This window comes from Lontra canadensis, unplaced genomic scaffold (assembly GCF_010015895.1).
Source record: "Lontra canadensis isolate GAN:19392208 unplaced genomic scaffold, GSC_riverotter_1.0 scaffold3, whole genome shotgun sequence".
NCBI classification, from domain to species: domain Eukaryota; kingdom Metazoa; phylum Chordata; class Mammalia; order Carnivora; family Mustelidae; genus Lontra; species Lontra canadensis.
The window spans coordinates 5,974,220-5,988,739 of NW_022630997.1; the positions used below are offsets into that span (position 1 = coordinate 5,974,220).

At 40.5% G+C, this 14,520-nt stretch overlaps 1 protein-coding gene across 10 annotated transcripts in view; it reads right to left on the reverse strand.

The window, feature by feature from the left end:
* Window positions 1-1,531: 1,531 nt before the first annotated feature.
* TDRD1 (tudor domain containing 1) overlaps window positions 1,532-14,520 on the reverse strand; it is a 47,723-nt gene continuing 34,734 nt past the window's right edge. For 7 of the 10 annotated variants that reach the window (XM_032879081.1, XM_032879087.1, XM_032879041.1 and 4 more), the window contains 7 exons: window positions 13,102-13,377; window positions 12,249-12,368; window positions 11,034-11,150; window positions 6,636-6,803; window positions 5,601-5,828; window positions 4,933-4,979; window positions 4,453-4,851 (listed from right to left, as the gene is read on the reverse strand). In XM_032879081.1, coding sequence (XP_032734972.1) covers window positions 4,759-4,851; window positions 4,933-4,979; window positions 5,601-5,828; window positions 6,636-6,803; window positions 11,034-11,150; window positions 12,249-12,368; window positions 13,102-13,377 — 1,049 coding nt within the window. In that variant the 3' untranslated portion in view covers window positions 4,453-4,758. Of the gene's footprint in view, window positions 1,685-4,452; window positions 4,852-4,932; window positions 4,980-5,600; window positions 5,829-6,635; window positions 6,804-11,033; window positions 11,151-12,248; window positions 12,369-13,101; window positions 13,378-14,520 lie in introns of those variants that run through there. The other 3 variants (XM_032879033.1, XM_032879050.1, XM_032879094.1) reach the window with 3 other exon arrangements.

The window sequence follows — 14,520 nt, forward strand, 5'->3', positions numbered from 1 at the left end:
AGTAGAGAGACGTCAATAAATACTTAAATGTTAATTAATGCTAATTAAAGTAGGTCCAGTAGAGGATTATATAAAACTAATCCAGATCTCTACTTGTGAAACTAGTGCTACAAATAGCATTTGTCTCTTCTGGGGGACAAGACAAAGAGCTGAACCACCAAATCATATTGAATCCATTTAATTAAACTTCTTGTATTCAAATTTCCAGGAGCATATAAAACCTTGGAATCTGAGAAACTGGGACTTAGATTTTTTTTTTTTTAAGGTGTTCTTTGACTTGCTTCTCTAATATTCCACAACAAAAAGGCCAATTTTGTGATTCCATAGTTTTCACCTACATTTTCATGATGGCTGGAATTAAATCGAGAATGTACAAATTAAGCATCCACTGCTCCCCGTATGTACAGGTAAGAAAAGGCAGTTATCAAAACAGTGGCCATGAGAACACAAGGCTGAAGAAGTGAAAGGATTTTGAGCAAAACAGAGTACATGATCACTGAATAAAAGCTCATCAATATTTGAACTTTTTACATGAGGAAAAATTCCATATAATCTAGCTGACATGTTACCAGTAAACGCAAAAAAGAAAAAAAAAAAGTATTTTCTTCTTCGAGTTTGTGACAACATCTTAGGTTTATCAGAGTCTGATACTGAAATCATGGAAAAATTCCCAAACAGAAGTTTACAGGTTAGCAGGAAAGTCAGCTGGTCCATGATTCTGCACGTGAGTTTAGTGGAAACTAAGGTTACTTTATGTGTTTTAAGAAAATTACAAACTCTAGGGATGCCTGGGTGGCTCAGTCTGTTAAGTGTCTGCCTTCAGCTCAGGTCATGATCCCAGGGCCCTGGGATCGAGCCCCACATCGGGCTCCCTGCTCAGCAGAGAGCCTGCTTCTCCCTCTCCCTGCTGCTCTGCCTACTTCTGCTCGCTATCTCTCTGGCAAATAAATAAAATCTAAAAAATAAAAAAAAATTACATACTCCAACTTCATTGTTAACTGTATTTGTATTTCAGGAAATGCAGATTCTACCTACAATAACAAGTCTAAGTGGCTACAGATTTGGAAGTGTATGGATGGCAGGAGCAGAGAAGACAAAGTTCCTTCCCCCTTGGAGTGGCTGAGAGCCCACGGACAACCTCGTGCCCAAAGGCCAAAGGAAAAAAGATCCGAGTCAGGATGGAGAGAAGGAAGTTGCTGAGCTCAGAGTGGACAGGAAAAGAAGAACCGGGACTGAAGGAACAACAAGCCAAAAAGCATTTATTAAGTGAAAGAGGCAGACAAGGACAGCGAGAGGGCACATTTTATTATGAAGCTTTTCAAACAGAGAGAAAAATTCAAAAAAATAAAACATCAACTAGATTTATCTGCTAGTAACATGGAGCCATATTTTCCTCAGTACCTTTAAGTCCTAAAAATTTTTATATACAGTAGAAAGCCCCCATGTATCCCTTCCCAATGTCCCCCATGAATGTGGTATGAAACTACTTTCATGCAAGACTTATTTGGGAGGAAGAACTCAGAGGGAAAAATCAAACCACCCAACCTAATAGAAGAGTGGCTAGCAAACAAGAGTGGCGGCTCGGGAGACAACGCCGCCAATCAAAGCCTCAAGAGGCCATGCTGGAAGGCCGGCCTTCGAGGTCTCCTTTCTCCTAAGTGACCATCTCGGAGAGAAACTGCTTCTGAAAGAGAAGAATCAACCCCCCATTATGCCTTATTTACAAACTCTGTCGCTATAGTTCTTACTTTTTTTTTTTTTTTAAGATTTTATTTATTTATTTGACAGAGAAATCACAAGTAGGCAGAGAGGCAGGCAGAGAGAGAGAGAAGAGGGAAGCAGGCTCCCTGCTGAGCAGAGAGCCCGATGCGGGGCTCGATCCCAGGACCCTGGGATCATGACCTGAGCCGAAGGCAGAGGCTTTAACCCACTGAGCCACCCAGACGCCCCTAGTTCTTACTTTCTATCTTAAGTGCAAGCAAACCCAACAGTCACTTTGAACTGAAAGTAACACATTCACGTAATTCACCCCCCCAAGAGCTACGCATGCAAGTTAGCTACAACCATTTGCACTCCCCTCGCCGAATGTGAAACACAGCCGCACTCTCCTTCAGATGGAAAACGTTCTATTAACATATGTGCTCAAGTACTTGTTTATCGTGTCTGAGCCCCAGGTAACAGCTTTCTGTTGTCATCACCATAGCACTCCTAGTGGGGCCATTTTACGGTTATTAACAGATTTCTCCAGGAAAGACCAAACACTTACATTTGAAATATATTTCCTCTGTATCCAGGAAGAACAATTTAAGAGGGTACATTTTCAACTACACTTTCACCAAAATGAAGCAGATATGCTTAAACAAGCATGTATGTAATTTTTTCTAATATAATCCCTTGGGGTTCCATGCCTTCCAGAACTGATCTAAGGACACTAGCAGAGAGAGCAGTGTGGGGTCTAAGACCTGGTTCCCTGTGTGTGGGGGGCAGGGGAAGAGAAAGAAGAGATCTGGTGCAGCCATGCAACCTCTCAGAGTCTCAGCCTCATCTATAAAATGGGGTCTGGGGGCGCCTGGGTGGCTCAGTGGGTTAAAGCCTCTCTGTCTTCGACTCGGGTCATGATCCCGGGGTCCTGGGATCGAGCCCCACATCGGGCTCTCTGCTCAGTGGGGAGCCTGCTTCTCCCTCTCTGCCTGCCTCTCTGCCTACATGTGATCTCTGTCTGTCAAATAAATAAATAAAATCTTTAAAAAAAATAAATAAAATGGGGTCTGCTTTCTTCCCAGGGGTATTGTAATGATCGAATATGTGGCTAGATGTTCAAATGCTTTTAAAATAATATATAGAGTGTTTTACTATATTTAAATGTGGATAAAATATGTATTCTCACAGGAAAGGAAATGCTAGTTCAACTACTATGCTTTAAATTGTTTTTTTTTGTTTTTGTTTTTGTTTTTGTTTTTGTTTTTAAAGATTTTATTTATTTATTTAACAGACAGAGATCACAAGTAGGCAGAGAGGCATGCAGAGAGAGAGGAGGAAACAGGCTCCCTGCTGAGCAGAGAGCCCGATGCGGGGCTCGATCCCAGGACCCCTGAGACAATGACCTGAGCTGAAGGCAGAGGCTTAACCCACTGAGCCACCCAGGTGCCCCAAGTGTTTTTTTTTTTTAAAGCAAGGTCTTCAACCTATGTGGAAACAAAAGAAAATTCAGCTTTCATCTTGTGAGAGCACTTTCAAAACCCTTATGAAAAAGACACAAATAAAAATTATGATAATTTGGCACTAGAACTAAATTCCAGAAGTTCATGTCATTGCATGTCCCTTAATCTATGAAGTTATTATGATTTTACCTTTTACATTTTTAAATTTATGATTTTAAACTCAAGCACACAAGACAGCAGTTAGTATTGAAACTGAATGCATTAACAAGGACTAAAGGTTGTAACTAACAACGTAAGTCATCCCTTATTAGAAATAACACAAAACTTGTAAAGAAAACCCATCAGGAGGCTCAGAACTGTTGCTCCAGTGTTAGGGACCCTCCGAACTCAGCTGTACTTTCTTAGAAACAATACACTTGTGCCTGACCGTGCGGAGAAGACGGCTGCGTCCACACTGCAGGCACCTGCTTGCTAGCTCCCGTGCCCGCCAAGAGAGGGCGGTACCGTCCAGAGCGGTAAGTGGGCTCTGCAAGTGGGCTCATAGGCAGGGCTTCATTCAGCCAAGAGTGCACAGAGGAACTAAATCAAAAGATCCCCTGCTTTTGGCTGGAATTATATCAATTAGACAAAGCAGGAAGGACAGTTTCTTTTCAATCAAATTCTAATTGGTTACTGACCACGAAGTACTTTCTGAGCTCTATCTTGGAACAAAGCATCCCAGACAGTAAAACAGCGGGAGAACTGTTGTTTACAACTCAAGAGTGATGGTCTGTAAGCACTAGAATCATCACGGCCAAAGCAGAGGAGGTTTCGTTTGGAAATGAAATACACTATCAGTGCAGCCCATTTTCCATTCTTGGCCCCTTACTGCTCTTGACCAGAAGTGCTCAACAGGGGCGCCTGGATTAAGTGCCTGACTCTTGGTTTTGGCTCAAGTCATGATCTCAGGGTTTAAGATCAAGCCCTGTGTCGGGCTCTGCACTCAGTGGGGTGTTTGCTTGAGATTCTCTCGCTCTCCCTCTGATCCTCCCTATTCCACTTCTGTGTGCTTTCTCCAATAAATAAATCTTCCTGGGGCACCTGGGTGGCTCAAGGGGGTAAGCCTCTGCCTTCGGCTCAGGTCATGATCCTGGGCTCCTGGGATCGAGCCCTGCATCAGGCTCTCTGCCCACTGGGGAGCCTGCTCCCTCCTCTCTCTCTCTCTCTCTCTGCCTGCCTCTCTGTATACTTGTGTTCTCTGTCAGATAAATAAAATCTTTAAAAAAAAAATTTCACATGCAGACACAAAGAATTTGAGGCAAAACTTTATCTCACAACAATTTTTACAAGTCCCTCCATGTTATCAATAACATGACCGCTCAGAACCAGACAACAGTAAGGTGAGTGGTTGCACCCTGAACACCCCAGGACTCGGTCCCATTAGCAGAGCCAAAATAAGATGATTGAATTAAACCCAGCAAGACAGCAAAAACATTACAACTAGACCTCAGATCACCAGATCACAAAATAAAGAACACATCATCAGTTCTACCCCAACATGCCTAGAGATGTTCTGTTGATGGTTACAGAAGTGGTGAAAACATCAAGTTGAACTTACTTAACTTTTTAACAATTTTTTCATTTCAATAAATTTATTTTGATTGGTTGGATTGTTTAAGAGGAAGAGAAGAATCTGTTCATGTTTTTCAACCTACGGGTGAAGAAAAAACAGCATTATTTCATTTCTAAAAATGTAAGGAGTATAATTTCACTTCAAGGGAATTCTACCCACTTGTTTCTGTAACTCTGTGCAACAGCAATTCATCCTGCAGGTCTTTTCTAGAAGCAAATACAAAAAGCCATTAGAGAATATACACCATAACTAACAGAGGAATCTGACTATACACAGCTCTGCCTCTGAGGTGTGGGTTCTGTGAAAGACTCGATCGATTACCTTCTCATTTGGGTTTTAGTATTTCCTACTACTACACCCTGGGTTTTACCAAATTAATGCCCCCATCTCCAAGATTTTAGGACTTCTGCCTATCAAAAATGGGGTTATCTCTTCAGCCAAGCGAGGGCCTGCCAAATAATCATCTTATGAGATACCTGTAAGATCCAATCTCAAAAATACAAACGCTTCACTTTGCTCAGGATTGAAAGTGAGTTGGAAGTAATTCTGAATACTAGCCATTTCTAAAGCTCTCAGTATCAATGCTATCACTAATGTGATCAGAAATGCTGCTGAGGCTAAGCTAAGGAAAATCTGGCCTGAGAGGCCTGCTTCTATCCAGTGGTCCCCTGAGGTGGCAATGTGAGTCGCACTTTGCCGCTGGATTTGCAAAGGGGGAGGACAAAGGGAACATGACCACAGAGAGTAAGGAAAAGCCAGGTCACCTACATTGATTACATGTTCTTAATTACACTTACGTCTATCATTAATTAAACTTGAAAAAATACCTGTACTTAGAACACTTTGCTTTTTAGATGTGATGTTTTTTGCCAGACCATAGGTCACCAGCTTTTCAGCTATATTGATAGTTCCATTTTCAGAACATTTCTCAACCAACACTGTATGGACATTCTTGATAACTCCTTTTACAGAAAGCATTACGCTCTGATTCAACATGAAATTTTTTAGTAGTTCTACGATTAATTGCGAGCAGCTTCCATTCAATTCCATTAGTCCTGGGAAAACAACTGAATATTAATCTTTGAGTCCCTTAAAAAAAGATAAATATTCACATATATCGTCTAAAGACAATAAACGAAAGTCTTACTTTCTTTGGCTGGGCTTAGGTATGCTTTGATGTACTACTGCTGTTGCATTTAAAAAAATCACTCAACAGATACTCCCTGACCCCTATTATGCGTCAAACACTAATCTAGGTCGAGAGGGCATAAACAGACAATGGCCGGCTGCCACGGACATGTGTCCATTATAACGGGAGAAGCAAACAATAAAATGTTTCAAATCTCTCCCCGAGTCAAAACCAAAGCAGACTATGAGGCACTGAGTGAGCGCTCATCTGCTGGGACCACTAGGTAATGAAATCACAAGTAAGGGTGAGAAGCTACTTCAGCATTCCCATTCGCTTTATTCAAACACCAGCTGAAGAACTGAACTTGTGAAGATACAGTACACAGTAAAGAAGTCCCAAATGGTGTCATCTCAAGCCTCTCAAGAGAGCACCATGACAGAATGGAGGGGCCTTTAGGGAAGGGTCAGACAGCCCAGGTCCCCCAGCCCTGGCCACTTCAGCGGTGCAACCTGTGGCCAAACCTAATCTCCAAACAACAATGGGCTGACAATGTAATTTTTTCAGAATGAAATAAAGGATGAAAGATAGGTTTGTTTGTTTTTTTTCCTAAACTCTGTTTGATATTTAGAAATCTAGGCAGTTACTGAAATGCCCATTTGATTCAGACGTAGGGCTATAAAACAGGAGAAAAAAAAATCACACAGCTATCCCAATTGCAAAGTGACCTGACTACCTTCAAGTGAACATTTAATAATTTGGAAAGGAAGCTCCAGGTGGCTGGTGGAAATTGGCTGCACTCTGGAAAGAGGCAGAATTTCAGTGTTCCCATAGTCTGCATAGAGTACTTTCACATCAGCATCTGATGTCCCCAGAACAATGGCACGGTACCAGAAGTCGTCACCTGAAAATATAATGCAACCTCATGTGAGAAGTTACATGCAATGACTCCCTCCCTCCCTTCAAGACAGTTATTCACAGTTACATTTACATTAGTGAGAAATTCATGTCAACACTTCTGGTTAGAGTCCAGATAAAACCAAAGTATCACCTCTACTCCTTCCAGATCCTACTAAAAAGACAATTATGTGATTAAAAAGAAAAAGGCACAGAACCACAAGGAGAGAGGACAAGAGAGAAAAAAAAGATGATATGGAAGCTGGAAAGCAGATGGTAGGAATGGAAATGGTTTAGCAGAGCTCAACCAAAGCTGGCTATGGGGAAGTGAAGTAACATCTTCCTTTGCATCTTAAATCCCCAAGCCCCAATAATCAACGCATTCCAAAGTAATAGTAAGAATAGAGCTGAAATGAGGACTGGGTAAAGAAAACACACTTATTTCCCAAGAAAACTGAATAAACTTTAGTTTAGAAACAAATTTACACATAATACTTATTTTTAAAGTTGCTGAAGAAGATGGTCAGTTTTCTGGTCATGTGTTTTAATATAAAAGCTAAGAATGCCATCCCCATTTCAAGGCATCTGCTCCTACTCAAGGGCAGAAGACTGGAGGTTTCTTCTCCAGAGGATGAACCAGACAGACGACTGGACTCAGGAATATGACGCAGCGCAGAGGAAGTTGACCAAGAACACCGTCGGGCCAGCTGTGCACACAGCAGCAGACAACCATTCCAAGGCAAATGCACTTCAAGACAGCAACAGCTGGAGTACCCAGGGTAATAGCAGGGCCCAGCAGTGAAGGCCATCTACACAAGTTCTGCCCACAAAGCAGCTTCCAATCAATGCCTAAGTGCCCAGTCCTAAGTGAACCGTGAAGGATCACCAGACATTTTTTTTTTTAAGATTTTATTTATTTATTTGGCAGAGATCACAAGTAGGCAGAGAGGCAGGCAGAGAGAGAAAGAGAGAGAGAGAGAGAGAGATGGAAGCAGACTCCCCACTGAGCAGAAAGCCCGACGCAGGGCTAGATCCCAGGACCTGGGATCATGACCTGAGCCAAAGGCAGAGGCTTTAACCCACTGATCCACCCAGGCACCCCGGATCACCAGACATTTGAAGAAAGCTTCCAGCAGAGAAGACCAAACCGAACAGGAACTCAGAGAAACAGGGAGAAGACAGGGACAGTTAGAAGAAGGATATTAGCGTCCCCAGACAAACTGCCTTCCATCCTTGAAATGAGAGCAAGTCAGTATTAAAGACACACACACTTGAAAAGACAAACAGAAAAGCTATTAAAACCAGAAATGGTATCAGAAATGAAACAATAAACTGGAAAATAAAACTGAGGAAATCTCCTGAAAAAAGAAGCCAAAAAGGTAAAAGAGAAAAGAGGAAACTTAGCAGAAGAGTTTCAAGTCCAATATTAGATTATTTGGAGTTCCTGGGGCACTTGGGTAGCTCACTCAGTTAAGGGTCTGCTCCTGATTTTTTTTTTTTAAGATTTTATTTATCTATTTGACAGAGAGGGAGAGATCACAAGTAGGCAGAGAGGCAGGCAGAGAGGGGGGAAGCAGGCTCCCCGCTGAGCAGAGAGCCCCATGTGGGGCTCAATCCCAGGATTCTGAGATCATGACCTGAGCCGAAGGCAGAGGCTCAACCCACTGAGCCACCCAGGCGCCCCCTGACTCTTGATTTTTAACTCAGGTCATAATCTCAGTGTCTTGAGATCGAGTCCCACGTGGGACTCCATGCTCAGTGGGGAATTGGCACGAAATTCTCTCTTCTCCCTCTCCCCCCTCCCCCCTCTAAAATAAATAAATCTTTAAAAAAAATATTTGGAGGGGCGCCTGGGTGGCTCAGTGGTTAGATCCTCTGCCTTCGGCTCGGGTCATGATCTCGGGGTCCTGGGATCGAGTCCCGCATCGGGCTCTCTGCTTGGCGGGGAGCCTGCCTCCTCCTCCTCTCTCTCTCTGCCTGCCTCTCTGCCTACTTGTGATCTGTCTGTCAAATAAATTTAAAAAAAAAGATCTTTAAAAAAAAATTTAAAAAAATAATAAAAAAATATTTGGAGTTTCTAACAGAGCAGAAAATGAAAGATGGGAATAAAAAACATTCAGAAAACTTTCTCAAAACTGAAGCTCATCAATTCCTAGACTTAAGGGCCCACCCATTAAAAGTGTCCAACACAATGGTAAAAACTAAAACCAAGTCACAGCATGGATTTCAAAACATGGAATGAAGAGATTCCTAAAAGTTCCAGAGAGGAGAAAAAAATACAAAGTTTGGAGGATCTAAATGACCTCTTTTGACCCGCAACATCAACAGCTTTAAAAAAACAATAAAAGCGGGGCACCCAGATGGCTCAGTTGGTGAGGCTTGAGACTCTCAATGTCTGGGCTGTGACTTTGAACCCCATGCTGGAGGTAGAGAGTACTTAATAAAAAAATTGTTTTAAAAGCAAGGCCTTCAAAATTTTAAGGGAAAGATGATTTCCAGTCTAGAATTCTGTATCTAGGCAAGCAATTAATTAACTATTAAGACAGTGGGGTGCCTGGGTGGCTCAGTGTGCCTTCGGCTCAGGTCATGATCTCAGGGTCCTGGGATCGAATCCCACATCGGGCTCTCTGCTCAGTGGGGAGCCTGCTTCCCTTCCTCTCTCTCTGCCTGCCTTTCTGCCTACTTGTGATCTCTCTCTGTCAAATAAATAAAAAAAAACTATTAAGACAGAATAAAGACTTTTTCAAACGTGGGAGAACATGGGAAAATAACAGAAAATGTATCTGAAACATACCTTTTCTTAGCTTCTGGAGGATGGGATATACCCAATTATTAGAACAAATCCAAAGTAAGTATTGCAGAAAACAAGGTGAGATGAGGTAGGAAGAAACTGTGAAAACATAGTGGGATGGGAGAGAAAAGTGTGAAACATGAGGGAGTGGTGTTGAAACAACCCCAGCAAGATGATGAAGGAAAACGTCCAGGGCGATGGCTCACATCTGGAGGACAAGCAGTCTGGCTAGCAGGTCAGAAGGCAGCAAGGCTGGCAATGTAACAAAAGCTGACAAAGTACATGAGGTTACACTGGGAGAACCTGCACCAATGCAGAGAACTGAAAGTATAGAGAACACTAATAACGACAACAAAAAAGGCAAAAGAGATATGTCACCGTGTATCTCCTATGTCGTAGTGGACCACAGGACTAGGCTGTGAATAGTGTTTATGCAATTCCAACAGAGTAACAGAGAATACTTATCTAACCAAAAGCTGTGACATATTTCTATCAGGAAGAAAGGGAGGGAAAGTATAGATCCCATTATCATACAAAAGAAAAACAGGGGTGCCTGGATGGCTCAGTGGGTTCAAGCCTCTGCCTTCAGCTCAGGTCATGGTCTCAGGGTCCCGGGATTGGGCCCCACATGGGGCTCTCTGCTCAGGGGGGAGCCTGCTTCCTCTTCTCTCTCTGCCTGCCTCTCTGCCTACTTGTGATCTCTCGCTGTCAAAATAAATAAATAAAATTTAAAAAAAGAAAGAAAGAAAAACAAAACTAAACAGAATATATTTAACTGCAAATCTAAATTTAAATTATTTTAAATGAACTGTATGTGGGCAATAGTCCAAAAGCATTTTAAATATGTTGGTGGCAAGATGAAGATGAAATTGGCCCACTCACAAACTTTTGGCACATACGGACATTTCTTTAAGATGCCCACAGAGCAGTATGTTTCCAGAACTTACAAAACAATTTATATCCTTTGACTCAGGAATTCCCTAAATTTCTGCCCAAGAATATTCACTCCAACTGTTGTTATTACTAAAAGAAATTTGTTAACATGAATTATTAAACAACAGGACAATGGTTAAGTGTACCTGATTCAACAAGTCTAATTAAGGCATTTATTCCTTTTTGAGTACATTAATAAAGTTCTAAAATTATCTGCAACTCCTCCATATATAAATATGTTAAGGGCCACCATATTCAGTAGAGTTATCTAGAGCTGATTATGTCAAAGTTCTGACAGATTTGTAGATATCTCCCTATAGCCTTACCTAAATGTAATCTATGATTACAAAACAGAAAAGCTGGAGGACCCCAACATGAAGAGTTAAACCTACAAACTTGCTTTTAATTTCATAAGCAAAATTAAATGTGCACCTTATATAACAAAATACACAAGACTTCAAGTAAAAGAGAACAAACATTTCCTGTTTAATGTTTTACCTAAAAGAAGCTTACTTGTGTATTTGGCACAGCACGCATCTCCGATTTTGGGTCTGTAAGACACTTGGCTTTTCTGAGTATTGCAATATTCTAACAATTCAGCTGTCAATATACACAATCTTTCCTGATCTTCTGAAACATAAAAAAGCAATCTTTTGTGAAGAAATTTTTAATGCTACTGTTTAGACAGTATACAAAAACAGTGTCAAATTGAATCACTGAAAAAAACCCATTTACATTTATGTTTTAAGAACACATAAAACCACGAGTGGTTACTCTGTACATAAGAGATCTAATACTCAGAGAAGGAAGCTTCTGGAAAGCCATTTTCTAGATCAGGGTGGTTATACTAGTGTGCTCACACTACAGAACCTTGTTAAATCATACTTTCACAGATTTTTGGCATACTTTTCAGGAAGTGTGTTACAGTTAATGAAATAAGAAAAAGTACTTCCAGTTCATCAGGATTCATTAACCCGAAGTCCCTGCTTTCCACTACACAGACTGAAGATGACGGTTTGTAATATTAGAGATTTAAGAGCAATTGTTGGTATCACCACAATTTGTGGTTTGACAACCTGAAACAAAGGTTCACTTTTGTAGCCTTCATGTACCTGCCGTTATTCTGAATAGCTATCACCCAGCTTGCCCTAACTCTCCCTGACACTACAAGGATAAACTCAAACATGTTCAAGAGATTTCTTAATTATAAACTTCCATGAAGTAAGAAAACATTTATATGCTACTTTTCTTCAGGATTAGGTCCAGTATAAAACATTTCTCTAAGTTCCTAAGCCATAGTAACAGTGATTACAGACTGACTTATAAAGCACTCTTGCAATATTAATAGGTTTTCTCAAAAAGTTGTAGACAGTTAGCTTTGTAAGTGCAATTCAATATACATAGTACCTATTTTTTGTGATAGTATCTATTTTTAAACAACAAATTATACAGCAATTAAGGAAACTATTTTCTTATAAAAAGCTGTAGATTAGACTGGATCCGGAAGGTGTTAAATGAAGGGTGTTTCCCTTCACATTTATTTTACATTTGTTTGTATAACTAAATAACCCTGAAGTGTTATGATGGCCAATTCTTCCTTAAAACATTGAATAAAACAAAAATCACCAGCCTCCCCTTCTCTCCCACTTCCTAAGGAGTTCAGAGAAGAGCTTTCATTACACAGTTAAAAAGATGAGCACAAATAGGTCTCAAATTTTGGTTTCTTACCTGGCATCTCATTTGGTAGAGCATAGAACAAGTGTGGGCTTATGATTTCCAATATGGTTGCTTGTACAGTTTTATTAACTGGCAATTCTATTGTCCTCCACTGCTCAGGGGAAGAAATGGCTGAAATCATACAAAACAGATCTTGTATAAAACAGATCAAAGTTGTTATTCTCTCTCAGTTTTATCTTTATTCAATTTATTCATCAACTGAATCAACATTCACAAATCCCTAAAATGAAAATCTGTATTTTCACAAAACAATCTATTCAGTTTGAGGGACTCTGTGTTCCAAAGGAGTCCAATCTAGAATGAGAATCTTTGACCTGCTGCACTCCCGTATTATTTCTGTAGCATATTTCCATTTCCATAGTATAGTTAATGTAAATCTTATAACTGGTTCACACTGTAGAGAATATATAACTGCACGATGCAAAACTACCTGATAAATAACTACGATAAAAATGAGTAGTTTTTAATAAAACCATGTTTCAATAAATACTATTTTTTTTAAAGATTTATTTATGAGAGAGAGAGTGTTTGCATGAGCAGTGGGGGTAGAAGACGAGATGGAGACAGAGAATCAGAAGCAGACTCCACACTGAGCTGGGAGCCCGAAGCAGGATTCAATCTCACCACCCTGAGGTCTCTCACCACCTGAGGTTAAACCAAGAGTCAGGATGCTCAATCGATTGCTCCCTCGAGGCATCCCAATAAATACTAATTTTAGTAACTTGTTACCTATTTCCACAAAGTATGTATTCCTACAGAAAAACTGCTAGAAAAATTTTCATAGCCTATAAAAGCAAAGGATAACATAAATTTAAATAACAAATCAATGGTTTAAGCACATTACCTTGAAGCCCCAGGATATCAACTTGAAGATCACATTTACTAATGGCTCTATTATTTGTCAAGTCTCTGAGTGGCGAACTAGTTTTTAAAACCAGATGTTCATCAATCAAAACATCACTAATTATTCTGGGATATGATGTGGAGAGATCAGTGAGCTCGATTCCCACTCCCTGTCCGGTGATTTCAACCACTCGGGCTTGGAGTTTTATCCCTGCAATGCACGTCTGAAATCTGGCTATGGCTTCTTCAGTCCAGTGCTTGTTTCTAGGCTGTATATCTGGCAAATAAGAAGAGCGTTAAAAAGAATTCTGTGCCCAAACTTCATTTTTTGCTTCAATAGTGTCTGGGACTGGTCCTTGTCAAGCGTTGCATTTGGGTCAGTGATTTTGAGTACCGTTTTTCAATTTTGAGTTACATTTCTACATCTTCCATGCCTGATTACAGATAACATACCACTAGGGTTTTAGGAGGCTCAGAAATTTTCCTTATTTTTCCCACTAATATATCTTTACCAGTCATTTTTCCAGTAGGCAAAAATAGGATTAGAAGCCACCATTTTGTACTGTTATGTATATGATGAGTTACTAATTATGCTGGCAGAAGAGCTCAGCCATATACCTTCACTTCTGTGGACAGTTTTCTAATGCTTATTTCAAAATGTTATTTTGAACAGCTCACCAAGAATTATTTTTTGGATAATTTTGGCTTATACCCTTATTTTTAGAACAGTAATCCTCAAACTTGAGTGTGCATCTGAATTACCTAGAGGGCTAATTAAAACAGATTTCAGGGCCACATGCTAGAATTTCCAATTTAGCAGATCTTTGTTAGGGACTGAGAATCTGCAGTTTAAAGAAGTTCTCAAGTTGATGCTGCTTGTCTGGTGGCCGCATACTTTTTTCAAAAAGATTTTATTTATTTATTTGACACAGAGAGAGAGAGCCCACAAGCAGGGGGAGTGGCAAGCAGAGGGAAAGGGAGAAGTGGGCTCCTTGCAAAGCAGGGGGAGTCCAACATGGCCTCCATCTCAGGACTCTGGGATCTTGACCCAAGCCTAAGGCCGTTACCTAACTGACTGAGCCACCCAGGCACCCTGGGGTTCACATTTTAAGAAGCATGGGCATAAAGCATGGTAATCAAAAATAAACTGAAACATGTTTAGTGTAGTAAGCAGAAAGAAAACATGCCAAAGGAAAAATAGAGTATCTACGCTGCCAGACGTGAACACTATTAACATTTTGATATCCAACCTTCCATAATTTTCATGTGCATATGGAAAGACCCACATGCACATATGTACTCATTTCTTTTATAAAGAAACCTTTGCAATAATAGTAGCTCTTATGGATATAATGCCAGGTAGTGTTAAGTGCTTTATATTTTTCATCTCTTTTATTCTTAATGACTCTTCGAGGAAGAT